The sequence below is a fragment of the Diadema antillarum genome, unplaced genomic scaffold, assembly GCF_040938485.1.
Source record: "Diadema antillarum isolate AM-2024a unplaced genomic scaffold, OU_Dant_1.0 scf00000181, whole genome shotgun sequence".
Lineage (NCBI taxonomy): Eukaryota > Metazoa > Echinodermata > Echinoidea > Diadematoida > Diadematidae > Diadema > Diadema antillarum.
Window position 1 is genome coordinate 542,018 of NW_027271070.1, and position 26,691 is coordinate 568,708.

The 26,691-nt window shown below is 39.9% G+C and overlaps 1 protein-coding gene across 1 annotated transcript in view; it reads right to left on the bottom strand.

The window, feature by feature from the left end:
* Positions 1 to 26,367, bottom strand: part of LOC139723113 (BTB/POZ domain-containing protein KCTD9-like) — a 73,430-nt gene extending 47,063 nt beyond the window's left edge. The window contains exons 1-9 of the mRNA XM_071634380.1: positions 26,281 to 26,367; positions 24,195 to 24,316; positions 23,478 to 23,521; positions 21,754 to 21,877; positions 20,380 to 20,438; positions 17,979 to 18,110; positions 16,284 to 16,447; positions 15,196 to 15,345; positions 13,268 to 13,373 (exon numbers count right to left, since the gene is read on the bottom strand). Of these exons, the coding sequence (XP_071490481.1) occupies positions 13,268 to 13,373; positions 15,196 to 15,345; positions 16,284 to 16,447; positions 17,979 to 18,110; positions 20,380 to 20,438; positions 21,754 to 21,877; positions 23,478 to 23,521; positions 24,195 to 24,316; positions 26,281 to 26,343 (964 nt within the window). The 5' untranslated portion in view covers positions 26,344 to 26,367. The remainder of the gene's footprint in view (positions 1 to 13,267; positions 13,374 to 15,195; positions 15,346 to 16,283; positions 16,448 to 17,978; positions 18,111 to 20,379; positions 20,439 to 21,753; positions 21,878 to 23,477; positions 23,522 to 24,194; positions 24,317 to 26,280) is intronic.
* Between the last annotated feature and the right edge of the window lie 324 nt (positions 26,368 to 26,691).

Here is a 26,691-nt window from a genome sequence, read left to right on the forward strand (position 1 = left end):
GGAAACACCATATGTGACGAGAAAGCAGAAAATCTATGTCAGATTGTCGCAAAGTCAGATATTTGGAGTGAATTATTTCCAGTGACAGAGCTAAAAGTAAAGAGTTAGAATGACAAAAATAGACCCATTGGCAGACCAGATAATGTGAAACCCAATTCCACTGATGTCATTAGCCTACATTTTTCTCTGTGCCTGTAGGGCTTTCAGTGCAATTTCCCTCCATATCTGGCAGATTAAGATGTTAGTTAGCAATCGGAATCAAGAGACTTTTCCGAAGTGACAGCAACACTTCTTAGATTCACCAGACAACACTTCTCCAAACTCATCAGAATAAAATTCCATGTTGATTTATCTTTTCAATTTATTCTGCTGCTTTTTCTCAGTCAAAGTCCCTATAAAAATCCCCAAGAAAGTGAATAAATATTAAAGGATACTAAAGCAACGTTTCCTGACAGTCATGATCTGTATTTACACAAATATAAATCCCTCCTTGTACGCATCAAATCAAATTGAAATGAGCATTTGCATAGAGAAAAAAAATACAGGAAAGAAAATGTCTGTATACCCTGGCATTTGTGTCTTGAAAAACAAGAATTACAAGAATGATTTGACACTTTTTTTTTTTTTTTTGGGGGGGGGGGGGGGGTGATGTTCATTATACTGAAGAGGTGTTGATCTGAAAATAAAGTACGGTTCATCATTCTGGAGGTTTGTAAAACCAAAAATGAAATAGGGCCTATGGTTTGTTTATGTGAAAATGAAAAGAGGTGCATACAAGCGAACCGTGAGAATCTACCAGTCTTATTTGTTTTTGGATTTACAAACTTCTCTCTTTCTTTTTTTCATTTTTGGGTTAAGGGACCTTCAGGATAACAAATCTCTCTTCATTTTGAATAATGAACCTTCAAAATAATGACCCTTATCTAATTTTTGGATTTTATAACAAACCTTTGGAATTGTGAAAGTTATTTCACTTTCAAATTAACCAACCTTCGGAATAAAGAACCTTTGGAATAACGAACTGGAACAGGGTACTTTTGTTGTTGTTGTTGATGTTGTTGTTGTTGATGTTGTTGTTGTTGTTGTTGTTGTTTTGTTTTTTTCCTCCAGGATTCGAAAATCTGGGGCGCGGTTTATACACCATAAAAAGTGATATGTGCAACTGACTGGTTTTCAATATCTCTTCATGTTTGGGCAATCTTCTCTTTTTTTTTAGGTCAAATCACATGAAATGAAGATAAATGGATTGCAAAGAGGGGGGAAACATTTCTTTCATTTTCAGAAAAGGGTAGGGGTGGGGCAAGGGGAGAGGGCTATATCATTGTGACTTTCATGACTGCCAGCATTCACTCTTCATGTGCCAACACACTTTCCATAGCTTAACTTGTCAAGTGCTTTATCATTGGCATTTCATTCAGTGACCCATTCAAATTTGACCAAGCCATAAAGTTAGCAAACTCACTCAGGTGTATTAATACACCAGAGGAGACACTACAGGGCTTATGTATAAAGCGGATTTAGGTAATCTCTACTCATCAAAAATTAGTTACCGTAAAAGTGGAAATTTTTGCAGTATTGAAATTTTCGCACATTTCGCGCAACCAGAAACTAGCGCGAAAATAAAAGCACGCGAATATTTTTGCTTGCCATACGGTCCTGTGCGTGATGTCTTGATTCCGCGGATTAAAAAAAAACGCGAAACTCTTCTTACCCAGCCAAGCGCAAAAAATTAGTCACGCGAAAATATCCACTTTTACAGTACCAGGCATCTGTGCCAATCTGCACAGAAAGCAGTGACAGTGAAGATTATAATCAACTGGCACCATACACAGTTTGCGCAGTTGAGTATTTATATATGCTTCATAGAAACTGCGCAATATAAATTCACAATTATATATCATATATACACCCATCGCCACTGAGAAATGGTAATTCTTCATAGCCATTACATACTGAAGGCATGGTTCTTGAGACAAAAAAACAACAACAAAATGATTTACATTTTGCTTTAAATGAACAAACAATAAAAAAAGTGATAATAATGCAGCTGTAGCAGCAATGATTTGTACTTCTCCTTATGCTTTTTTGCAGAAGTATGAACAACAACAACAGAGATGACAATAATAACAACTATATCAACTAGAAATATCACTTAAGGTGATTAATACCCCCGCCCCGTGACGACAGTCTTACCCAAGGAATGATCTTTCCTTGATCTTCTGCCATTTAAATGCCGTTACCATGGCAATGCAGCTTCCGACATGTCCGAAAAATATGTCTTGCACATCTTCCCACCAAGACTATTGTGTGTGCCACATTTCATAAGCTTTTGTCAAAAACTGAGGAAGTAGTTCAATCCACAAGATCTTTCCTTGATCTTCCGCCATTAATATGCCGTTACCATGGCAACGCAACTTCCGACACGTCCAAAAAATATGTCTTGCACATCTTCCCACCAAGACCAATGTGTGTGCCACATTTCATGAGCTTCAGTCGAATACAGAGGAAGTAGTTCAATCCGCAAGATCTTTCCTTGATCTTCTGCCATTTATATGCCGTTACCATGGCAACGCAGCTTCCGACACGTCCGAAAAATATGTCTTCCACATCTTCCCACCAAGATCAAGGTGTGTGCCACATTTCATAAGCTTTGGTCAAAAAACTGAGGAAGTAGTTAAATCCGCAAGATCTTTCCTTGATCTTCTGCCATTAATATGCCGTTACCATGGCAACGTACTTTCGGGTACTGTCAAAAAATGCGTCTTGCACATCTACAACCAAAGGCACACATCTGTACCAAGTTTCATGGAAATTGGGCAAAAACTGAGGAAGTAGTTTGCAACACAAAATTTTCCATCATTTTGGCTCATAATATGTGAGCTGTTACCATGGCAACATACTTTTTGTCACTGTCAAGAAATGTGTCATGCTGACCAATATCCTAAGACAAACATTCAATATGAATTCAATGAGCATTGGAAGAACACTGATGAAGCAGTTTTGCCATGAAGCATTTTGCCCTATATTTTACCAATAACATGCCGTTACCATGGCAACGCACTTTTTGCCACTGTGGAAATATGTGTCTTGCACATTAACATATTCAGATGAACACCTGTACCTAATTTCATAAAAATTGATCAAAAACTGTGGGAGGAGTTCGCGACGCAAGATTTGTACCCATTTTTGCCCATAATATGCCGTTACCATGGCAACGTACTTTTGGGTACTGTCAAAAAATACGTCTTGCACATCTACAACCCAAGGCACACATCTGTGCCAAGTTTTATGGGAATCGGTTGAAAACTGAGGAAGTAGTTCGCGACGCAAGATTTGCAACGGACCGACCGCCCGACCACCCGACCACCCGACCGACCGCCCGACCGCCCGACCGACCGCCCGACCGACCGTCCGCTGATTCCTATATACCCCCTTCAAACTTCGTTTGGCGGGGGTATAATGATAAGAGCTGATGTCACTGATACTCGACATGAATCAGGGGCGGATCCAAGAATTCCGTAAAGAGGGGGCGTGTTTACAAAATTAAAGGGGGGCGCACGCACCCCTCCCCCATTTTTCTTTTTATTTCTTTTGTTTCAACAAAAAATAAAGGGGGGGGGGGCATGTGCCGGTTGCGGTCCTCCCTGGATCCACCCCTGTGAATGCACACATTAAAGTACAGTTAAAGATAGAAATTGATGAGAATCAAATTTCAGTGATTTATAGTGTCATGTCCAAGATTTGTTGCTATCAGTGATTATTGTCAAAACTTGTCCGCGTGGAAAGATAGCATTCCTCTTGATCCCTTCCTGTGCTTTCATGAAAGACTCCAAGCAAAAGCAAAAACCGACAAAAACCCTCCAAAAAACAAACAAACAAACATACAAAACAAAATAAGAAAACTACAAGGATATGGTGTACATGTTTACTTTTTGATGTACTATCAGGAGACAGTCTTATCTTTCTGCTGGTAAGAAAATGGCAGGCGAATGCAAACAGCCTGTATGTGCCATTGAACCAGGACAGAAAGCAGGATGTGTATCAATGTAGAGCAAATCTTATGATCCATTATATTTTATTGCTGTCATTCCCTCATAATACTGGCATCTAGTAAAAGGGCAAGGAATATAAAATGACACTGCTATGCTCTCCCTGTGCAACATACTCTTTATATTTCACTCTACTGGGAATAGAACACCCTACAAAATACAGGAAGAGCCGACAGAAAGTAGACATATATATGAATCTGAAAAAAAAAAAGAGAAGAAAAACCTGGTAGTCTTGTGTTTTTTGTCAACATATCAGTGTTTTATGTCAACATATCAATCATCGCACACTCTGGAAACTTTATTTCCTGATATTGTAATGTCATGCTCAGATTGTATCATCTGGATTTATGATAGACTGTGCATAGTGCCAATATGGTGTATTTCAGGTGACATTTTTGAGATGTGCGTACAATGTATGGTGAACAAAAATACTGGCAACTTGAATCTTTATTTCACTTGACATAGCTGAATAATACTAGGAGTATCTAATAGTTATCTTGTGCACATGACTACTGTATCACTTGTGTAGCTATTCACATTTTCTTTACGGAATGGCACTAAGATTTGATGGTACGGTATTAAAAAATATCAAAGATGTGACACACTGTCTTTTGTTCATTTTACTTGACAAAATGTTGATCTTGAGTGATGAGCTTGACCAGATTAACAGGAGAATAATGGTATACACACACATACAAACATGTGCAAAAAAAAACAAACGCACAAACTGCTTCAAGATGTCAGATGAAATCATACAGGGAATTTGAAACAGTTTGGAAAGGTCGGGGCACTTTAATGTTCTTTTCACTTCATAAAATCTATTTGATAAATATAGTACCGTATCTCCTTGATGTTCCACATGATCATAACGGTATGCTACATCAATTCCAGTCAACATATTTTTATCATCTCTACCAAATTATTCCTCATACTGACGGAGACCTCAACATGAAATCACTATTATTGGAAAGATGCATTAACTCATTCCCTCTTAGATTCTTATGCTACTTACAGGTGTCCTTAACAAAGAGAATCGACTCTTTTATTATGTCATACTGTAGTGTGTGTTAAGTACATTCTTCTCATGGCAACTTCAGGCGTGGTACGGTACGCTTTTCAAGCACATCCAGAAGTGGTCCACTTTTTGCCTCAGAATTGTATGATACAGCACACTGTAGGAGCTGAGCGCTCCTCTGGCGCGGGGTATGGTACGGTACGGCACGTCCTCTAAGACCCCGTTTACAGTGCGGGGCTGGGCCGAGCCGCCGCCGAGGCCAGCCTCAATTGCAGGGCCGAGCCCCGCAATTTTGTCCGTTTACACTGCCGGGCTTGGCCGCGCTTTTAATTCAAACCTTTCAATATTTTGTCGTGGTGGCACTCTGCTTGCAAACAAACGCAATTTGGTATAGTCTGGTTTTCAGACCCTTTGCCAACTGGATTCCATGGCGATGAAGTCGCCGTTCGGGCAAAGGCCTTTGCCAAAGGAAAAATCCTTTGCAGGACAAAACCGCCTTAAACTATACTAGTTTTCGACGTTGAGGGGGTTAATATCCTGAATAACGAAATAGTACGGGCAGAGGGTTTGGAAGCCAGACAATAATTGGCCGCGCATTTGGCCCAGTTTGCGTTTACACTGAGAAAAGGCCGGGCTCAGCCGCCGCCGAGCCGTGGCCGAGACCACCTCCAGAACATGGCCAAATGCGCGGCCAATTTTGGCCCCGCATTTGGCCTTTTGCGTGTTTACACTGAAATGAAGGCAGGCTTGGCCGCGGCCAAGCCTCGCACCGTAAACAGGGTCTAAGAGAGCGCTTGAATGCACCCATAGATGCTGTGTGGAAACCCAACAGATTTACAGAACCAGAGGGTTAATATCTTGATTAAACAGTAAACAGCGAATCCCAATCCCACGTATCACATGATAGGATACATCCTTTCAAGTTGTTATTCTGGCTTTGTACATGAAACGCACACCACAGGAAATACATCTGCTGGTAGAGTGGGGCATTTATTGTCGCCAGCGAGTCGGACAAAAATGTGACATTAAGACGTTCCTGTACAGGCTGTAACATGAGCCCCATCGTCCTAGAATCAATCTATTTGTGGTTGTTAATGATACAGCTGTTGGTAGGATCTCGTAAAATGTACATGCACATGTGCACAGGAAAAAAAGCTTACCCCTTCTTTGAGTGTGACCAAGAAAAAAAAATGGGGGGGGGGTTAAACTCCATGGCGACCAATTTGATGAGATAATCAGACCAACCTAACTGCATTTTCTTTGCTCATTTTTCCACAAATGAATTATATTAATTTCTTGTCAGTTTTCTTTTTGTCTACATTTGTTACATACTCAAAAAGCTGCATCACTTCGATGATCCCTCACATTTATCCCCAAGTTGAATTGCCCTTCGGGTTTATGCCAGGTTAAAGTGTGTGTGCGTGTGTGTCACACACAAACACACTGCTATAGCTTCTGACCATCCGAGCATTGAGAATTTAGGGTTTCTGGGACGAACACTGAACTAGGGCTTTTTATAGCTCAGTCATTAGAGCACCGAGCTAGCATCCGGAGGTCTGGGGTTCGAATCCCGATGGAATCCCATTTTCTTTGCTCATTTTTCCACTAATAACCTAAAATTTGGTACACATTCCATGATTGAGTCCAAGTAATCAATTAATGTTCCTAATGACTATTTTTTGAAATGTTTCAGCTAGGTTTTCATGCACAATCTTACACACTGCTACACTGTACCTCATGTGGCAAAAATACAGAAGACCATATTTGAGACCATAAAAATAGGTCTACAAAGTCTTTTGATACAATACTTAAAATTGACATAATAACTTCTTGCTGTTACACACACCCACATCTACACATTTTTTTTTTCTTTTCAATGAGGATTTTATGGAAATCAGACTGCACTCTGTGTAGGACTGAAATTTACCAGATACAAACTGTACAAATGCAAGAAGCTACAGTATGTTGCACCAATGTACTTTAAGCTTTGATTGGGGGTGGGGGTAGGAGGGTTATTCTCAAGTTACATCCAAATTGACATGTCTACATACTGGTACTTTTTGAGTTTTCAAGTGGTCTGTTGGCAAACTGACAACACACAAGGATCCGCCTCAGGAAGGAAGTTTTGCTGTCAGAACAAAGTAGAGAAACATACTCCAATTAATGTCTCTCTTTCTCAGCACTTTTTCCCATATCTCTATTCTTTCCCTCATTTTTCAACCTCACATCCATCATAAGCAGTGAGATTTAGAAACCACCACTGGACTCGAGGATTTAAACGGAGGAGGGGTTCAGTTATTCCCAAGTTTATGTCAAAATTGACATGTGCAATTACATTTGCACTGAAGGAATCAAGTGGTCTGGTCGGCAAACTGACAGCCACAAGGATTTGTCTCACAAAATAAGGTTTGCATTTAAGATTGGCATGAGTGAAAAATTTAACTTAAGCACCGATGTGGGCACCCTCCTCCCACGTAGTCACCATTTTTTTTTTCAGTGACAAGAAACCCTTCATAATAGACTAATTCAAATTGACTGTGCATGTACAGTGTACGACCTGCAAATATTTCAGAGTAGTTATCACATTTCCCGGAATCACAAATTCTAACTGCGTTCCAAGAAAGAAATCCATACAAGATTGTCCGGAAGGAAGAACTTACATTAACAACAAAAAAAAAAAAAAAAAAGAGAGGAAAAGATAAGATATCCGGCTCACATGGTGATAACATCAGAGTTCCAGCCTTTCCTCTAGTTATATTCAACTCCCAAGTTATGAAAAGAAAAATCAAAATAAAGACACATAATAACACATTACTAGACAGCACTTATTGATTAAATTGTGTGTTCGTAGGGGAATAACATCTGGCAAACTATCAAAATACTTTTTGCAAGCAGTGACTGGTCAACAAGTCTATGGCTCATCAGCAAGTTGCCTGTGAACCATACTGGATAGGATTACTTTAGGCAAGTTTAAAAGAGTATATAATTATGTGACTTCTGATCTTTCACAGATCTATACCAATATGCCATAAAGAGTGAGATGTTCTGGTACATTTTATATCTGAATTAACCCGTTGAGGATGAGTCCCAAGTATCTTGGGCAAGTGTCTATGGGATATGCATGTTGTAGCAAACTCAGCCCGTCCTGAACGTGGCTTGATCAATTAAAATCTTCTCCATCATACTGCAAAACATGATATATCTGCGGCATGAAATTTTCACGAATTGGAGCCGATGGCTTCCTTTGCGGCATGAAATTTTCGCAAATTGCCACTGGCATTTAAAGCAAATAGTGTAGATAAGAACTTTTGCGTGCATTTTTATTTTGCGAATCTTGGCTCTCGCACAATAAAAATGCATGCGAACATTCCTCATTTTACAGTATCTGAAATGTTTGTGCAGCCTGATTTATATCTCAATAAATTGAGGTCGGACAGTGAGTTGCCATTCGTGTTTAACAGTCACTCCACTTGTAGCACAAAGTCCCGATAAGCATACAAATCTCATCATACGATTGGTGCCATCAGAAAAGGAGTGCATCACATCGGCCTGGAAATGTGGCAAGACCGTAGTCGCGTTGTACTATCATCGTATCATCGTTGCCTTCAGGGTGGGTGGATTGCAGGAAAGTGGCAGTGTAATCGCCTCGTAGGCCGGAAGCGGAGTTGAAGGGCGATACTTCTCCAGTTAGTGAAATTTTCATAGTTCACCACAATTGCCATTGGTGCCTTTCTAGCAAGATGGAAGTCTAACAATTATTTCATTGTTCTAATCCTCATTAGTGAAACCCTGTTCACAGCATCACGTGATGAAACATAACATTGCTATGACGTCAATAATATTGAAAACAAAATGCAGATGGAGACAAATGCAACATACCATGACATCATGCCTAGTAGTATACAAACTCTAGTGCAGTATACCATTTATTGGCATCATTTATGCCAACTTTTTGAGTCATAGGGAACATTTCAGACATGAAAGTAGTAACTTAAAGGCACACATACATAGATCCCCAAAGAAATACTGTAAAACAAGGAATGTTTGCGTGCATTTTTGCAAATTTTTGCAAGCACCAAGATTCGCAAAACTCAAATGCACATAAAAGTTCTTGTCCACACTAAATGCATTGAATGTCAGCGGCGATTCGCGAAAATTTCATGCCACAAAAAAGGCCGTCGGCTCCAATTCGCGACAATTTCACGCCGCAAATATATCATGTTTTACAGTAAACAACAACTGAAAAATTCACATGAAACATAGAATTTGACATGATCTTGACAAACATCTTCATCTCAGATCACAATATTTGTTTTTAACCCTTTGAGGACAGGCTGACTTTGCTTAAACACACGTTTTCCACAGGTACCTGTCCAAGTGTACTCGGGACTAGTCTTCAACAGGTTTAATAAATGATTTTGTTTTCCTCTTCCTCTGATCTGGAAACATGATAAACATGATGTATTCATACAATGCAAATAAAGCTAATCAGCCTTGTCAGAACCACCATCTGAAATTGTAATTGACATTCAATAAAAAAAGGCAGATGGTTGGTAATTTGGAGAGAGTTACAGGCATCTATAAACAGAAGGACTGATTTGAGAGCTCCAGCAATAACCACCTTTCTCGCAAGCTGGGCTCAGTGGCATATTAAAAAGTTGAGATCAAATTTGAGTCAGAGAAGTAAACATAAGTCTCTCAACACTCAATTCTGGTTGGCTGATACCTGACGTACACTTTACGTTGCTTTTCTGACTTATGCTCAATTGCAACTTTTAAATGCAACAGGGCCCCGGGGCTTGTGGTAGCACTGCCTACTGTTTAATATCCTTCTTGCATTCTGGGTTTGCAGAAATCTACTCCAATCACAACACATTTAAGATTGCATGTATTATAATTTTGCAATCAATCATATTCAAATATATTTTGCATCACTCAAAACAGCAAGTTTGGTGTTCATATTGTGTGTGTAAGACAGCATTTTCACATATCATCAATGTCACTGCATTGAACAGCAAGCGGATTCCTATCTACATTTGCATGATAATACCCTAATTGATTGATTGGTAGCTCTTGTGGCAATGCATGCGGGTGTATAAATCTGGCATGACCACTGTATAGGAAGGGCCAAATACACTTTCAGATGACCGATAGGCAGCCAATTTCTTTCTCTCAACAGCTGAGGCATACAATACCTGCATCTCTGTCTCCTATTTCAAAAATAAAATTAGGGGGCTTTATTTATTTGAGTGTTTACAAGCTGAGACTAACATAGTTATCCAATACTGGCCATGACCAATATGCAAAGTTAGTGTAGCTAATCTTTTGTTGTTGTTTTTTTCTTTCTGTCTTTCTTTTGTATTCCTGGGGTTATACGAACTATCAGAACAGGTATCATTAATCCTCTATCCACAGAAAACAAATAGGAAAATAGGGGTATATGTCGTACTAGGAAGATGATTAATTGCATGATGAGAACTTTATGGGACTTAACTGTGTATTAACAAGAATGAAACAGGCAAAAACAGCATGAGGGTGTATATTGATGAATTGATATATTTGTTTCAAAGTCCAGGCAGTGCACAGGTGATCCACCAGTACAATATATCTAACCCTCATAAAGTCACTTGATACAACTTTTGTATATCCTCAAAAGGTCCACCACATGATAAATGAGTTACCTCCTCTCCAAATGTCAAAGTCTTTGCTTTGAATCTTTCGGGTGTTTATGACGCACTAACTTGATCATTGCATCAGGGCCAGATTTGCTGCAACTGGCTTTTAGAGCTGTGCGGATTGACAGGTCACAAGACCTTCTGCTGGGGTTATGCGCATGGTAGTATTATGACGAAACCAAATACGCACGAAATGTTGTTTACTGAAAGGGCACTCCCACAGTGGAGTATAAAGGAAAGTTGATGCGAGGCTGGCCCATGCATCCATGAGGAGTGCTGTTGCTCAGCTAGCCTGAATTACATGTGTAAAAGGATTGCAAAGCCGCCTTGGGCCGGTCCGAGGCAAGATCCAAAAAGCACTCCTAGGGCTGAATTTCACATGTAACTGTTGTCTCAGATATTATTTACTACAAGTTAGTTCTTCTCTCCCTATCTATCTCTCTCTCTCTAATCAATTCACGCTTGATCATACTCATGGAAAAATCGAACTAGTCTGTAAGCCTGACATGACCCTGATTCGCATAGTCACTTAAGACATGCTGGCAGTGCTGCAAAATCAAAACCAAAGAGTGATAGCCAAACATAGATTGTTACTTCACAAATGCAGCAAGCAGAGTGACCTTCTACAAAAGCTGCAGCAAAGCTGTCACTTTATCATGAAATCTGCGACACACAATACGAAATGTAATCATGCATCTCCATCAGAGATGTGTAGATATTAAGGAGCTATAGATTTGAGACATGGACGTTTGAGATGATGATCGCATTGGCCATGATCTCCTCTCTCCCCGAGTTGTGTTGCAAACAGCTTTAGATCACACAGAGACGTAACTTTTCCCAAGGAAAATGGCCCCCCATAGGAACAGGGTATCTAGCAGCTCTCTGCGTCGTTACTTGAGCGGATGTAAAAATAGCCTAGAATGTGTAGTTGAAAACTTAGTTGAAAACTTAGACAACGCAAGCTAAAAATAGATTGATTTTGATGAGCAATTTTGCGCATGCGCAGAACATCCTTTTTTCCTGTGAACGTCCGCATTGCAAAAATCTAAAGCTCTCTAGTATTGACACTGGTGTGCAACAATATCCATCACCTGCGAAGGATGTGGCATGATAATTATCCACATCTGATGTCACGGCATAATCTTCGTTCCCCAGATGGAGCCTATCTGCGCAGAGAACTGCAACTCATATGTCAGTTTGCCAGCTTATCTCAAAATGCATTCATTTCCTTGGAGACCTATAGGTAGGTATGCATTTTTCAAGTCACCTATCACTGCATTATGCCTGATAAAACCTGAAATCCAATGTGCATTCATTCATTAATGCTGTGTTTGGCAAGGCCTATGAGAAGTCTTGTGGTTATCATGACAATGCATTTTTAAAAAAAATCCTTTGTTATAAAGGTATGAATTAAAATGTGAAAACCAGTGTGTTCATCAAACCGATAGCGGAAAATATGGCTGCAATATTTCTTGAAATAGAAAAGATGTTATACGTGTGACTGGATGGCAGTTACAAGTAACCCTACAGAGAAACCTGTAAGAGCAGTGTTTGCCTGTAAAGGCAAGTGCTGGGCAAACTAACTACAGACCCATGTGCCAACAAGCAATTTACTGTCAGTTTATCCAACAAGACAGCTTCATAGTAATGTAGCTCTCTGTCAATGTTTAAGGTCTCAAAGTAAAAATATAGTGACCAGCATGCTATCTTGCAATCATTGTAAGCAAAGTCAAAGAAGATGGTGACTCCCAGGCCGTACCAATATTTACCAAATTTGTCTTTACGTAGCATCTAGACACAATTGACCCTTTATGCATCCAGGCACGTTCTGGTTAACTTACATAATAGGTGCATGCAAAATAGACATCCCATACTGAGAGCTCTCCAACACATGAAGTGTGCAAGGTACACCTATTTCGTCCTTGTTCAGTCCCTGGATAAAATGTACCATGATGGTAAACAATGTAGATTTGATTTCAAACCATCTTTGTGGGTGATGTGACATTTGCTCCGGCATGCTCTTGTCTTATTTTCTTCAAGGACTTCAAGGACAAGGGCTAGAGTTAGTGTTGTGAGAGAGATTTAAATTCATTTTGATATGAGGAAGAGGATTACGGTTAGGGTTATGTTTGTGGGTAGATTTTATGTTTGGCTTAGTGAGCAGATATTTCATGGGAGCAATTGTCGCAGAAGCAAATGTCACGGAGGCCCTTAGTGAATTATCAGGGCCCGTGAGATCATTCTTATTAGAGATTCCAACCCTCTCCCCTATCAACTATGAAATCCTGAAAATAAAAGACCATCTGAGTTTTAACCCATGCTGCAATCACAGATTTGGCAGAAGTGATTACATAATCCAATGCAATACTGATATTTCTACAGGTGGTCCTACACTGTGGTTCACAGGAAATGCATGCTATGGTGGCTTGCAAATTATGTTTTCACTTCCATGAAAATCTATGTACGGGTGCGCAACACAGCAAAATATCGTGATGCATTTTCAATTTTTCGCAGGTATGCAAGCCTACCTTCCATGTTGGCCTTTGTACCGGCAGGGTCCTCAAAATTGCAGCCGCGGAGTGAAGCGCCCTCTAGGTTTGCGAGGACCATCTTGACCCCTCTTAGGTTTGCTCCCTGTAGATAACAAAAGAAGGACATTCCACCTCAGAGGGGGCTGCATACATGTTTACGCCAACAGCTGAAATTGATCTTGCAGAGTACACATGACAGTCGAACCTGTCCTCAATGGCCAACTGTCCACAGCGGCCTCTTGAATGCATGGCCACTGCAAAACATTTTTGGAGATGAATCTGTGTTTATACAGGCCTTGCATATGGCAGAAATCTTTTATCTCCCATTGGCAACATTTCCCTCCATACACCTGACACATACCGGCACTGAAGGCTGAGCAAATTCTGTTGATGAATTGGTCAGTTCAAATGTACAATTGCACTTTCTGCCAGCGATTCCATATCTTGCAAAGTAGCCTTGATTACAGCCAGGTGAGTTCATAACCATGAGACAGAGAAGCTATCATGGAAACACTGTTTCTTGAACTCATGTAGTATTTTGATACATAAATTAGTACAGCCAAATATAGGTTTTTGTATTTACACAAGTACAGGTCACACAAATGTAATGAACTATTAAATATCTATTACAAATATCATGTGAACATGAAGTGGACACCTCCTATTTCCTTAGGGTGGTCATATAATGCATATATGAATGTACCTGTATATTTGCAATAAAAATGCATACATTGTGTTGAATTGTGCTGATTTATGATGTCCTAATTATCACTTACAAGTATGTGGCCAAGAGAATATCTAAATCTGTACCATATATTGATATTTTTCAAATTACTTGGATCCACCCCCTCCCCCTAAAAATAGTTTAAAAACCAAGATTCTGCCGATGACATCATCTGTCAATGACTGCTAGATTACTAATTTGATTATAGATGTAGTATGCAAACATGCAAGTTATGCTCAATTTAGAATTTGAGGAAGGTGCATTCCAATAACTTTTGACAAACCTGGGCCATGTTGCATAAAAGACGCAATCATATATAAGTCAGAAACTCAAACATAAGTCAGGTATCAGCCAATCAGAATTGAGTATTCAACATTTAATGCAACAGGGCCCTGCAGCATGCTGCACAAAGTCCATGAGAATTTAAGAAACATATAGGGACCATGCTGACATTTTTTGACGGAGATTCCTGCAGATGAGTGCTTTTGTAGACGCCAGGACAAATCTTGTTTGCAGGCGTGTCTCTTTCTTCTTTGATTTGGGATAGAGAAAATGTGATTAAATATGCTGGCACCACTTGCTGCATATTTGACATGCACTTGGCCTTGTCTGTGACAACTTTCTGTGACCAAATGCTTCAAAGGGTCATAACCATGTAATATTCAACCCTAAACATAACCATGCAATATTTGACCCTAAATATAGCCATGCAATGTTTATCCCTAAACATACACAGGCAGAAAATGTAAACACTACACTGATCCCTTCATGGAGAGCCATGTACAGTACAATGTATACACCGTTTTAATGTGGAGTCAACCATGCAACATTTCACCATTAATGCACTGGACATGAAATATGTGCCCTGTTGGGCGTTACACATATATACATCTATCTAGCCTTTGTCAAAGACCCTCTCACTGTATGCAAGAGTAGCAAGTAGAGGGTGATTATGCGAGACTTCAGTCAAGTCACCCGGTGAGAGAGCCTTTGAAAAACTGTCTGAATTTCTTAACTCATGACTTTAACTTTAAAACTGAATTTTGCTTCCAGCATTTGGTCGCAAAATTCACAAAAAAAATCAGTGATCAAAAAAAAAGTGAAAAGTATTGCAAACGTGGAGAAATAAAACAAACTGAAACTGAAACTGAATTGTCAGTTTGAAGGGCAGCACGAAGGCTTTTGAACAAGACTAACATACATCCAACTTGGCCCCTGCTAGGTTGGCCCTCTCCAGGCAGCAGTAAGACAGGTTAGCTCCAGACAGGTTGGCTAAGGACAGGTTGCTCATGGTGAAGTTGATGTATTTCAGGTCCAGCTTGGACAGGTCTGCGCCCTCAAAGTTCATTCCCTGGGCAAAGGGGGAAGAAAAAACATACAATGTAAGATCACTTATAGAAAATTTCAGAGATGAAACAGTGTTTGTTTTAAAATAAGAGTTTTCTGTTTCTATGCAAAGATTTCAATGATCATGGATGTTTATTCAAAACTTCACAGTCAACAAAGAGAAAAATTTGCATGCGTGACAATGACATCAGAAAAGATTCCTATAACACTGTTCAAGGGCAGCGAATAGGCACACTGGATGAGGCATCTGTTTCAGAAGTGCAAAAGGCTGCAAGCGCTATGTCCCAGAAACCAATTTTCATGATTTGTTGCTGTGTCTTTCGCAATCTTCATTGTTCATTTTTTGCCTGTTTGATACTGTGGAGTAAAAGATTACCTTTCATTTACATCTTTCTGTGTTTGTACATATTTTTGTATTTATAGCAAATTCTCAAAAACTTTCTAATTGCTAGAATTATGACTGATTTGTAAATTGGCAGCACAGTTTCATAGAAGTTTGAAGCTCCTATTGCTCTCTCAGTTTGCTTTATTTGTTTGTTTGTTTGCTTTTTTGCTTTTTATTTTGTGCATGATATACATGAACTTGAGCACTTCTATCTTGTTTGCTTTTTTTTCAATATTAGATATAAAGTGAAAATGATGACAAAATGATAAATTCTGCAGCAAAAACATTCCCAGATCTTGATGGGTTAAACCAAATGTTGGTGGCCTGAAAAATCCCTTTAACATTGCAAAGGGAAGATTATTCTGTTCGGTAGACTGCTTTTATGACTTACAAATAAATGTATGAAAAAAACAACAATACATATTGACTACCCACTCTCGGGGGAAATACAACAAACAACCAACTGCAACAAAACATAGCTTGCTGGCGAAAGGGTGTAGGGAATACCCTTTAATTCTCTAACATTCTCTCAACAATGAAGACAATCACCCACATACCTGACAGCGGAGGTCATACTTGGACGGAGCCCCTTGCAGCATGCGTACAAACTCCCACCTTTTCATTGGGGTGTGGTCGCCCGGCGGCTCTCTCGCCTGTATCATTTCTTCCAGCGGCTTTACGAGGGATTGTATGCCGAAGAACTTCACCTCCTCAAGCACGCCTGCCCACGTTTGGTTGAACACAGGATTGGATTTTGTCAAAGGAGTGTTAGAGAAAATGACAGGATATCTTTGTCACATGGGCTTATACCCTAAAACATCCACAGCCGACTCGACTCTGTCTTATAAAAATTGTGATTGAAATCAATTTGAAAAGTTATCAAACTTGATTTGAACTTGTGATCAATTGCAAATATCAGTCTTAATCAAACAATCAAACTTGAATTGCTATTAACCTGTATGAACTGTATCCATTTCATAACAATGACACAAAAAAGTACACCTTACTCTGGTATCTTTGTATTACAAATTTGAATTTCCAGTGAAGTTCCAATAATTTTTGTGGTAAAGAATCACAAACTCCCTTTATGATTTCAAAATTTTCATGTCAAGAATGACTAATTGCAAATTCGATGGCAGCCTAAATTCTGTGACTGACTCTTTGTTTCCTACAATCGATTCCAAAACAGTCACATCATTTGATAGACTTGCAATCAATTCAGTCCCCCAAAAAAGTTTTGATTGACATCAACAGCAACTTTCTCATGAGATGGATTTGAAATCAATTGCAAAGGCAAAATTGACTGGGGAAGTTATGATTGATTTGAAGCAATCCAAACTCTTTATAACACAGGACAATGACTGTAATGCCTTCTCCTTCTCATTCTATCTCTCCATCTCTATCTTTGTCTTTCTCTCTTTCTCTATCTTCCTTCTCTCTCTTATGATGACAATGTCCCTTAGCCTAAAGGCTCCTAACCCTTTTCGTTTCCTATTTTCTATTATATCTGGTGCCACTTCAGGGTTTCATCTGCCAACAAGCAAATAAAAAACAAAACAAAACAAAAAGCCTTCAGCACAACTTCTGCTGCCACTTCCAGGTTTAATCAGCTTACAAGCACTTCTGGCTTTCTTCAGCTGACAAGCCAAAAAAAAAAAGAAGAAAAGAAAAAAGCTTACCCACATTATATTTTTTTCCGGTGACACTTCTGGGGTGTAAAAAGTGGGGGCCTAAGGTAGTTACACCCTATGTCAATTCCTATTTCTTGTGAAAAAAAGGGTGCCTGAGCCTCAGCCCCCACCCCCAGCAAAAAGGATGAGAGAATTCATTGCATGGTCTATTGGTATTTGTATTTTGCATCATCATTGTGATAAACAATAATTTGATTCAAGTTTCCTTGTGTGAATTAAATTGTTAACAAAATAAAACAGGGAATTAAAGACAGATATTGAGACTAAAAACAACAATACATTCATACATGAATGAATGAATCAAACAAGAATCTATCAACCACAAGACTTTGCTTTTTCACAGATTAGAATTTAAAGAATCATATAGATGTGAGTTTACATTCTCCTTCCCTTTTGCCAGTGATTAGTCAAATCAATTTAAATCAATTTAAATCACCAATCGACTACAGATTGCTCCTCGGAGTTATGTTATATCATAGAATGGTACTCCATGCATATTAATAATCCATTTAGCTCTCATAGAGATTTCAGTTTGTACGAGTTCATGGTCCCCATGGTTACCTGCTGGGTTCAGCCCATCGTCCATGATGAGCTGGCCATGCCTGAGGTAGTTGAGGATGGGTTCAAAGTAGACGGGACTCCTGTCTATCAGGTACGCTCCCGAGTGGTCGACTGCACTACTCCAGGGCAAATCTGGAGGAGAAGTGGTAATATTCTGTGTCAGTCTGCATTCCTGTGATGCATGGAAACTTTCTCATGAGTCAAGAGCACTACACTATCTTATTTTTTTTTCCTTTACCCTATACTACAATTGACTACTTAGTATACGGCAGAGCATTATGTACATGACCTGGAACCACTACTAGCACAATGCATGAAAATAACTAGAATGAGGACTTAAATGCATCTGGAGGGAATTTTTCCAGTGGCCACATTTGCAGCATAATATAAATCATACTTTTATCCGTCTATCTCTCTAATGTAGGTATGAATCATATGTATGCATATAAATATATATATTTGGTGATAATCCTCAACAGCGATGACAGTAAGATACGCAACGCATAAAATAAAACAATGCTCTTCCACAAATATGCATTGTAGGATGCATGTGGCAGAGGCCAGGTGTTGGTGTCCCCCCCCAAAAAAAAGAAAGAAAGAAAAGAAAACAAAATTATGACAATTATCTATTTGTTTGTTTATTAGTAAGGAGGGTTACAGCTAGACATGGTAAACACTGCACTACTAGCGAGTTTATGACCCCATGCCTTGAGATAACCTCTTCCGCACTGACATCATAAATTGTGACCCGCGACAACGGTTTCAGGCAAAAGTCGCAAGAGCAAATTCCCTCATAAGCACGGTTCAAAGATTTTGACCATTATTTTTGTCGATTTTGGATTTTCGCAGAAATCTTATCTTTGATATGTTTTCTACATCTTCACTAAATTTCATATCATAAGACTAAGTTTTTCCTATCGAAAATGGAATTTTAAACACCGTATGTTGGATCGCACTAGTCAGTTTCGAGCTTCTTTCGAACGCCGCGCCAATATGCCCAGTGTTGCTACGGCGTAGGGTCTCGCATGCGATTGGCTGGTGCATCGCACACATTTACATAGTTTGGCTTTCAGAGACACGTCTTGAGCGTTTCGGAAATGTTTTGTCCACGCGTGCATACATTATGCTTCATTGTTCTTGCTACAATAGATACGCTCGCTCTGTAGTGTAGGCTCTTTGTTTGGCTTTCTATCCGAGCTTCTCTATCGCAATGCTCGACAACAGAAGTGAAGCAAAAAGTGAACGGCAGCACTAACTTTCAACGTAAAAACAGATTCATGGGGAACATGATTTGATCACATCAGAGTCGCAAATCACTACACAATCGTGCAACATGCGATCGGAAACTCATCCGTCAATTGCTGCAATATTGTATAATTGTGTGACAAGAAAACTTACAATATTCTCGAAACTGTCTACTCGTAGTAAATATTATGATAGCAAGTTGACTCAAAGGACAGTAGATGAGAGGAAAGGAGTGGTCATAAATGACCAATATTTAAATACTACACGTCAAGTGTATTGCACCAAACTAACTAATTGTGTTTGTTTGTTTTTTATAATAAACACCACGGCACAATGCAACACATGCATGGCTTGAAAAACAACACAAAACAAAACAACAGGAAGCGTGATCCTTGCTAGCTCTATCAGTTTTTCTGCCTGCAAAACATCCCAAGCGATTTAAAGACAAATTAATCACACTTAAAACGCGATTTATAAAGGTGTGGATACGGATTCGCCACCCGCTTTTGTTTACACATAGACACAGGCATGGCATGTTGATGCCATTGGGTAATGTGTGCACCACACACACGTACTCCATTAGTCTTCAGTGCATGCAATTATCGTATCTGCCAACGAAACGAACCCGAGCGAAACAAATTGTGTATGTCGGCTCCAAACGCTGGGTTCCGAGGAAGGTGCCCGGGAAATTTGACTCTCTTAGTGAGCCAATCATAAGGCGCTGTGGTTGCTAGAGGCGGAGTTAATCTCGATTGGCACCATCATACAGATGGGTGATTCTCACCTCGCATCGCCACTTGGACATTGTCTTTGAGAAAGAGGTGAATCTTCAAAGCCCGTTTTCTCGAAATTTTGTCAGGCTTACCACTTAAAAAGTGCATTATATTTTGCTTTATATGCCCACTTACGGTGCCAGAGAATACAAGTGTTTTATATCAATGCAAAGCTTTGGAAATGGGCAAAGTGATTCAATGAAAAAGTGAAATTTCAAAATTCCCGACTTTGGCCTGAAATCGTTGTCAGTGGTCACAATTCATTATAATGCAGTGAGGGTTGAAAATACAGAATGTGTGAAAACAATCTCATGAATTTTCTCTGAACAAGTCCATGAAGGCAAGACAAGTTGTTCACATGAAGGAAAGCAGTTTGTCCTTACCATCTTCAGCAAACATCCTGGCTAACATGCTGTCACCATCTCTGCCTCGTAAAGTACTCCTGGGAGAAGTAAACAAATATTTCAAACAAACAAAAAAACAAACAAGTGAACATTGTAACTGTTGTCTATCCTCGATTTCTCCAACCTCGTGGGGTACTGCATTTCCAGACCTCACAACCTTTGCGACTGAAAAGGGATGATTTGGCTCAAAAAGTACAGTTGTAGGCAAAAAAGGGCAGCTCCCATAGGAGTGTGTCATAAAATAATTAAGTTAAAAAAAATCTTAATGAAACAAGAGCTGGAAATGGACAAAATTCAGATCCTTTCCTCCAAATTCAGAATGGCTTGGAGGTATGTATTTCACATCCATTCTAGACTTCAAAATGGCTTCCAGGTCTGTAGACCACATATCATCAGCTGAGAAGAAGAAAGGTGCTATTGCATTCAAAGATTTGAGCACAAATAAAGACGAAACAATAAATTTTCATGAAATAAAAAGTTTACTTAGTAATCAAAAGTGGGTAGATTTATAGGCATTGTGCAAAATAACAGGTAAAATAGTGCCCTTGTGTTTTTTATTTTTATGATTTTACTGAAAATGAAAATGATTGAAAATTTACACCATAATGTAGAGGAGATCAAGCTCTACAATGTGATCCAATAACTCAATATCCCCCAAATTGTGATAACGTCCTTCTGGTTCTCAGTCAGTGATATTGTTGTGTCCTCTGCAAGTGTCTCTCTCTCCAGGTCTTGAGCCAGACACTGTGAGATTGGTGCCCGTTTATACAAATTGAGATCCTATCCCCCTAGGGATGCTACCTAGGTAACCTACCAAGTATGGTGAAAATCTGTCATGGGGTTTTCAGGTAGAAGATGAAAGAAAATTGTATAATTCAAGTCCCAATTTGGACCCCCTCCCCCGCCCTTTGGGGGGGGGGGCACCCCTGGATCCGTCACAAAAAACACAAAACAAAACTTGAAACTACAGTCATCAATGTACTTACTCATAGTATTTACTTAGCTGTATCACTTCTGGTTCCATACAAGAGGACTTTTAAAGATTCCTTAAATGGGGGGGGGGGGGGGGAGGGGGGAAGGGGGGGGATTGGACCTCCTGGGGAGCCCAGCATGGCACCCATTTAAGCAAATTGAGATCCTATTCCCCTTGGGATGCTACCTGCCAAGTTCAGCAAAAATCCATCATGGGGTTTTCAAGAAGAAGATAAAAATGTAAAAAGTTTACACACGACAGACAAAGGACGGAGCACGACGCATGATGGACGACGGATGACGCATACTGCGCACGACGAGTAATCGCATAAAAGAACAAAACAAAGAACAATGTAGTTAATATCTTAATTTTTTTCTCACCTATTGGTCATAAAGTGCCTCCCACCGACATTGAGCGTGATCCAGTCATTCTGTAGAACTCCATTGGTCTTCTCGTGACTGCACATCATCACCGTGCTCTGGCCAGACCGGCTGAATTTGGGGTCTGGATTGGATTCACGCACATACATTTTGATGGCAAGTCAAGTACAAATGTAAACCTCTCAAGTGGAGACCAGTTAAGAATGTACAAGGGCGGATGTCTATGGGATATGTGTGTTATATAGAATAATTGCCCTGCCCTTAACGTCTTAAGAGATGTCCATGTTATGCGTCAAACATTATCATGCCTGTATGATGCACAGTATATCATTATGTATTGATTTGATATAAAGTACTGTGCATCATACAGGCAGACAGGCAAGATAGATGGCAGCATTCAGTCTGTGTGCTACAACTGTACTCGTATCACCATCATCTTGCTGTTCTATCGACAGACAAATCTGTGACTGTGATTCAACTTCAAAAGGGTCATGCAAAAACAATTGTAACATAAAACAATTCAATCATTGTTACTATTCAGCTGCTGAGAAAGCAGCAAGCTCTAGACATACGTATTTTCTGCATCACATCTTATGTCCAATATGCTCACACACAGCTGCCTTTGATCACACTTGCTCAAGTTCAAAATTTTGTCTATCGGGTTAAAGAATACGAAGTAAAAAAAATCAAGACTCTGTGTGACATACGGTATATGTTATGGTTTTAAGCAATTTTGTGACAATTATGTCATAGATTCACACGGTTAATTCATGAATTGTGAAAACAATATTATTGTTCTACTGTGTTATATTTTCACTTAGCCCATTTGTTCTTTTTGTTTTACTACGTGGTCATTCAAAAGCAAACAATTTTTCTCTGGGGTGTCCTCCTTTATAATTCTTTCTATGGCCACTAGAATAGCAATGCACTAATGTGGTATGGACGACTTAATAATAATGATTCCACAAGCCCTCTTCCTATGATAAAGATGCATTCATTTCAATGTCCATCAAGTAAGTTTCCTTGGGACCAAAGCAAAGTTTACAAAGTGGATGTCTTCTTTGACCATTGATCTGGCAGATGCAGACTTGTTCAAGAGATTGACATAGCTTTGGAGATTATAACTCAATTATGACATGTTTTCGTGTCTCCTCAAAGTTTTTTTTCTTTTCTTTTGCATGGTTTGTGCTAGCCTTTCGGCAAGACCTCGTGGCTGAAAAAGAGACTAACTGCGAGAGAACGGGTGAATGCGAGACCTTTTGAAACCTGACATGAATTTCTTAACTTGAGCTTTGTTTCTCGCCAATTCTCCTACCAAAAAGGGTAGCAGCCAATCAGCGACCGCATAGCTCACCACGCCGTCGCATCTGATGGATACACATAAGTATGCATGTTGGCGGCTCTCTCATCCGTAGCTGCCTGCAATGCCAGCGAAGCGTTGACACGTCCTCATTAGAGTACCAACTGCGATCTGACTCATGAATATAGGAATAATTCATATTCGCCTTTGTCGGGAGGTGGGAGGGAAAAAAACCCAAGTTTCAAAAGGCCTCGTGGCTGCGCCACTAAGTCTCGCATTCACCCGTTTTCTCGCAGTTATAAATAGTCTCTTTTTCAGCCACGAGGCCTTGCCAAAAGGCTAGGTTTGTGCATACATGCACAGCAAAACAACAGCTGGCAATAGTTTGGCATGATAAATACAGTCCTGATGTAATGTCTCTTACCTATAAATGGTTCCCCTTCTGATATATACAGGACTTCATCATCCCTGTGTCAACATTACAGAAAAATGAGAGAGGGAGAAAAAAAAAGGTTACACAAATATGCATTAGCGATGCCCTGAATATCACATCTTGTCGCCTTCAGTATTATGATTTTAATTGTGAACATCACAAGAGCACTGCTATGATATTTGTATCACAAAGTAACATTATCATTTCATAAGTAAACTGTACTCCCTTTGAACTTTTCATTAATCAACTTACAAGAAATGCCCTAGTAAATCAGGCTTCACATTTATACAAAGTTTTAATTGGAAACAAAATCCCTTCTCAATGCATGATTCTGTACACTTGTGGCCTATCACCCTTCTTCTGTCGTTGAAATAAAGACATAACCTGGCCAGATATACACAAAAGTGTACAAACATAAATTCATTGTCATATGGTGCTTATCATTTGGCTTTGAAATGTTTTCAAGAGAGAAGGAAAGAGCAACAGAGACACATTAAGAAACAGAATAAGAAAGCAAACCAAAATAAATGAATCATCTCATTAAAAATGCCTCCGGTTAAATATGTACTGATTTCTGTGGATGTATACCAGTAACATGTGTAGTTGTTCTGTATAAAGGCTTCTGTTGGCTAATGCAATTGCTAGTCTTTGATGTTATTCCCTATACCTTAACATTTTGTCTTTATCTGGATTTAATCTGGTCTATACCTTATTAATGATGAGTCCTCTATTCTACCGCCATGAGCTGTGAATACATGAGATGCTGAGATTCCGAGGCAGTTGCTTGCCACAAGTAGTAATCTCTCCATGGAGTCTGGGCAGGCAATGACCTAGTAAAAAGAGACATATTGAAATGAGGTCCAACTTATCAGTTGCCACTTTCACTGGAAATTGAATCTAGTGCGGGGGGGGGGGGGGGGGGGGGGGGCAACATTGACATCAAAGCTTCTCAATGACTGATTTGGTCAGAATTTATGTGAGCGATTGGAAATAAGCTATTGTTAAACCTGTTCCTCCCGCCATTCTCTGAAAGCCCAAAATGCCCTCAAATGAGATTCTTTTTGCCTGAAAGGTTAGTAATCTAAATGTGCAAATGCAGTCAAGCAGTAAATGTATCCCCTTCCCATGGTCAACTGCATGTGCCAGCATACGATAACAATGTCCATCGGGCGCAAGGTCAGTTCGGGAAACCCACTCACAAGGGGGGCCCCTCCTTATAAGTAACCCGTCCCCCTTATAAGTAACCCCCGGGGCACCCCTTATAAGGAGTCTCCACGCTTTTTTGCAATGCAAAAATTGCGCCCCTAATTTCTGAAAAAGTGTTCAACCCCAACCCCCATCTTGTCGCCTTCAGTATTATGATTTTAATTGTGAACATCACAAGAGCACTGCTATGATATTTGTATCACAAAGTAACATTATCATTTCATATGCAAACTGTACTCCCTTTGAACTTTTCATTAATCAACTTACAAGAAATGCCCTAGTAAATCAGGCTTCACATTTATACAAAGTTTTAATTGGAAACAAAATCCCTTCTCAATGCATGATTCTGTACACTTCATTCACACCCGAATGAACGAAAGTCTCCGTACTAAGTCGCCACGTCTGCACTCAAGCATTGCCCCGTCGCCGCGCCTGGCGACACTCACGCCAGTAATCGCTCGCATTTCAGCATTCGCATGGGTCGTTTGACATCGCATTTAAATCCATGATTTTAGATATGATGCCTCGAACCAATTTTGCTCAAATTTCGTGAGTAACTAGGAAACTTGTGAAGCTTTATGGACATAATCAAGCGAATTGCCGCAGTCCTTTCATTTTCGGGTTGCATTGCAAAAAAGCGTGGAGACTCCTTATAAGGGGTGCCCCGGGGGTTACTTATAAGGGGTGCCCCGGGGGTTACTTATAAGGGGGACGGGGTTACTTATAAGGGGGACGGGTTACTTATAAGGAGGGCCCCCCTTGTGAGTGGGTTTCCCGAACTGAGGTATAAATAGAGTGTGCACTGATGGACTCAGAGATTCTTTTGTTTTGCTCAAAATGAGGCACCTGCATGGGGTCAGCGAACACAGAAATCTGCAGAGCTCCGCCTTGACCACTTTGTACATCTTCACACAAGTTTCATAATGAAACAAGTGTATACTAAATCAGAAACAGTATATAATACTGTGATATATGCGGTCCTCCTACAGAAAAGGAACATATAGATATTAGAAGAAACCCTTTCTATCAACGGCAACAAAGCCATTTTTCTAGGCAGTACAACACAAATGAATATGAATTTAAGCCACAAATGCAGGCACTCTTGTCTACATTTTGGGAACCTGGTATACCAAGTTCCCGTACCGGTATATCAGCTGCTGCTACAGGAACCTGGTATTGAGCAACTTGTGGGTTTGTTATACCTGACCTGTCCGCAGCCGCGGCTGTCTGTACCTGTCTTGGCTGAATAAACGTTTTTGTATCATCGAAAAGAGAGCCTAACTCAAAACATGGAAAGTTGATTAATTATAACATGCCAAGTACAGTAATTTAGATAAGTATAGTTCGATCTGCTCATCCACAAAACGTATCGCTGCGCAGGCCTGCATGCTGCAGGGACAGCGACAGGTTAACCTGCACCATAACGTCCAATGTACCTACTAACATAGTTTTAAGCATCTGGGACCACTACAACAGTACTACCTGCGAAGTCATTGTAAACTTTGACATGGTACATTAGAAACTCCGAGAAAACATCAAAATCAACATCATCAAATGGTCAGTTACATACAACTGACAAAATGCTCACCTTTCCATCTGAGCTTCTTCCATTCCGGAATAAAGTGATGCGAGGAGTGTGACTAGATGTCATCGTCAGCTACGGCGTAGTTAGCCGGTGTACTTCTTTCTATGTACATGTATTCGTATATATTTATTTGTACTCTCACCAGCCGTGTTCGCAAAGAGCATGCACGACCCAGCTAGCTACACAACGTACACAAGTACGAAACTTGCTCTGCCCCAAAGAGATTTTGCTCTGCCCATTTTGCCCTCACGATCATCTTGAGCAGCAGCGGTCACAACCCCCCTCCGGAAATGAGGCGATGTTGCCTCATTTACAGTACAGGCCAGATAGTGCATTAATCACTTGTTTGTCTGTTTGTCTATTTGTTTGTTTGGTTGTATGTTTATTTGTTTGCAAAAAAATTAAAAAAAAAAA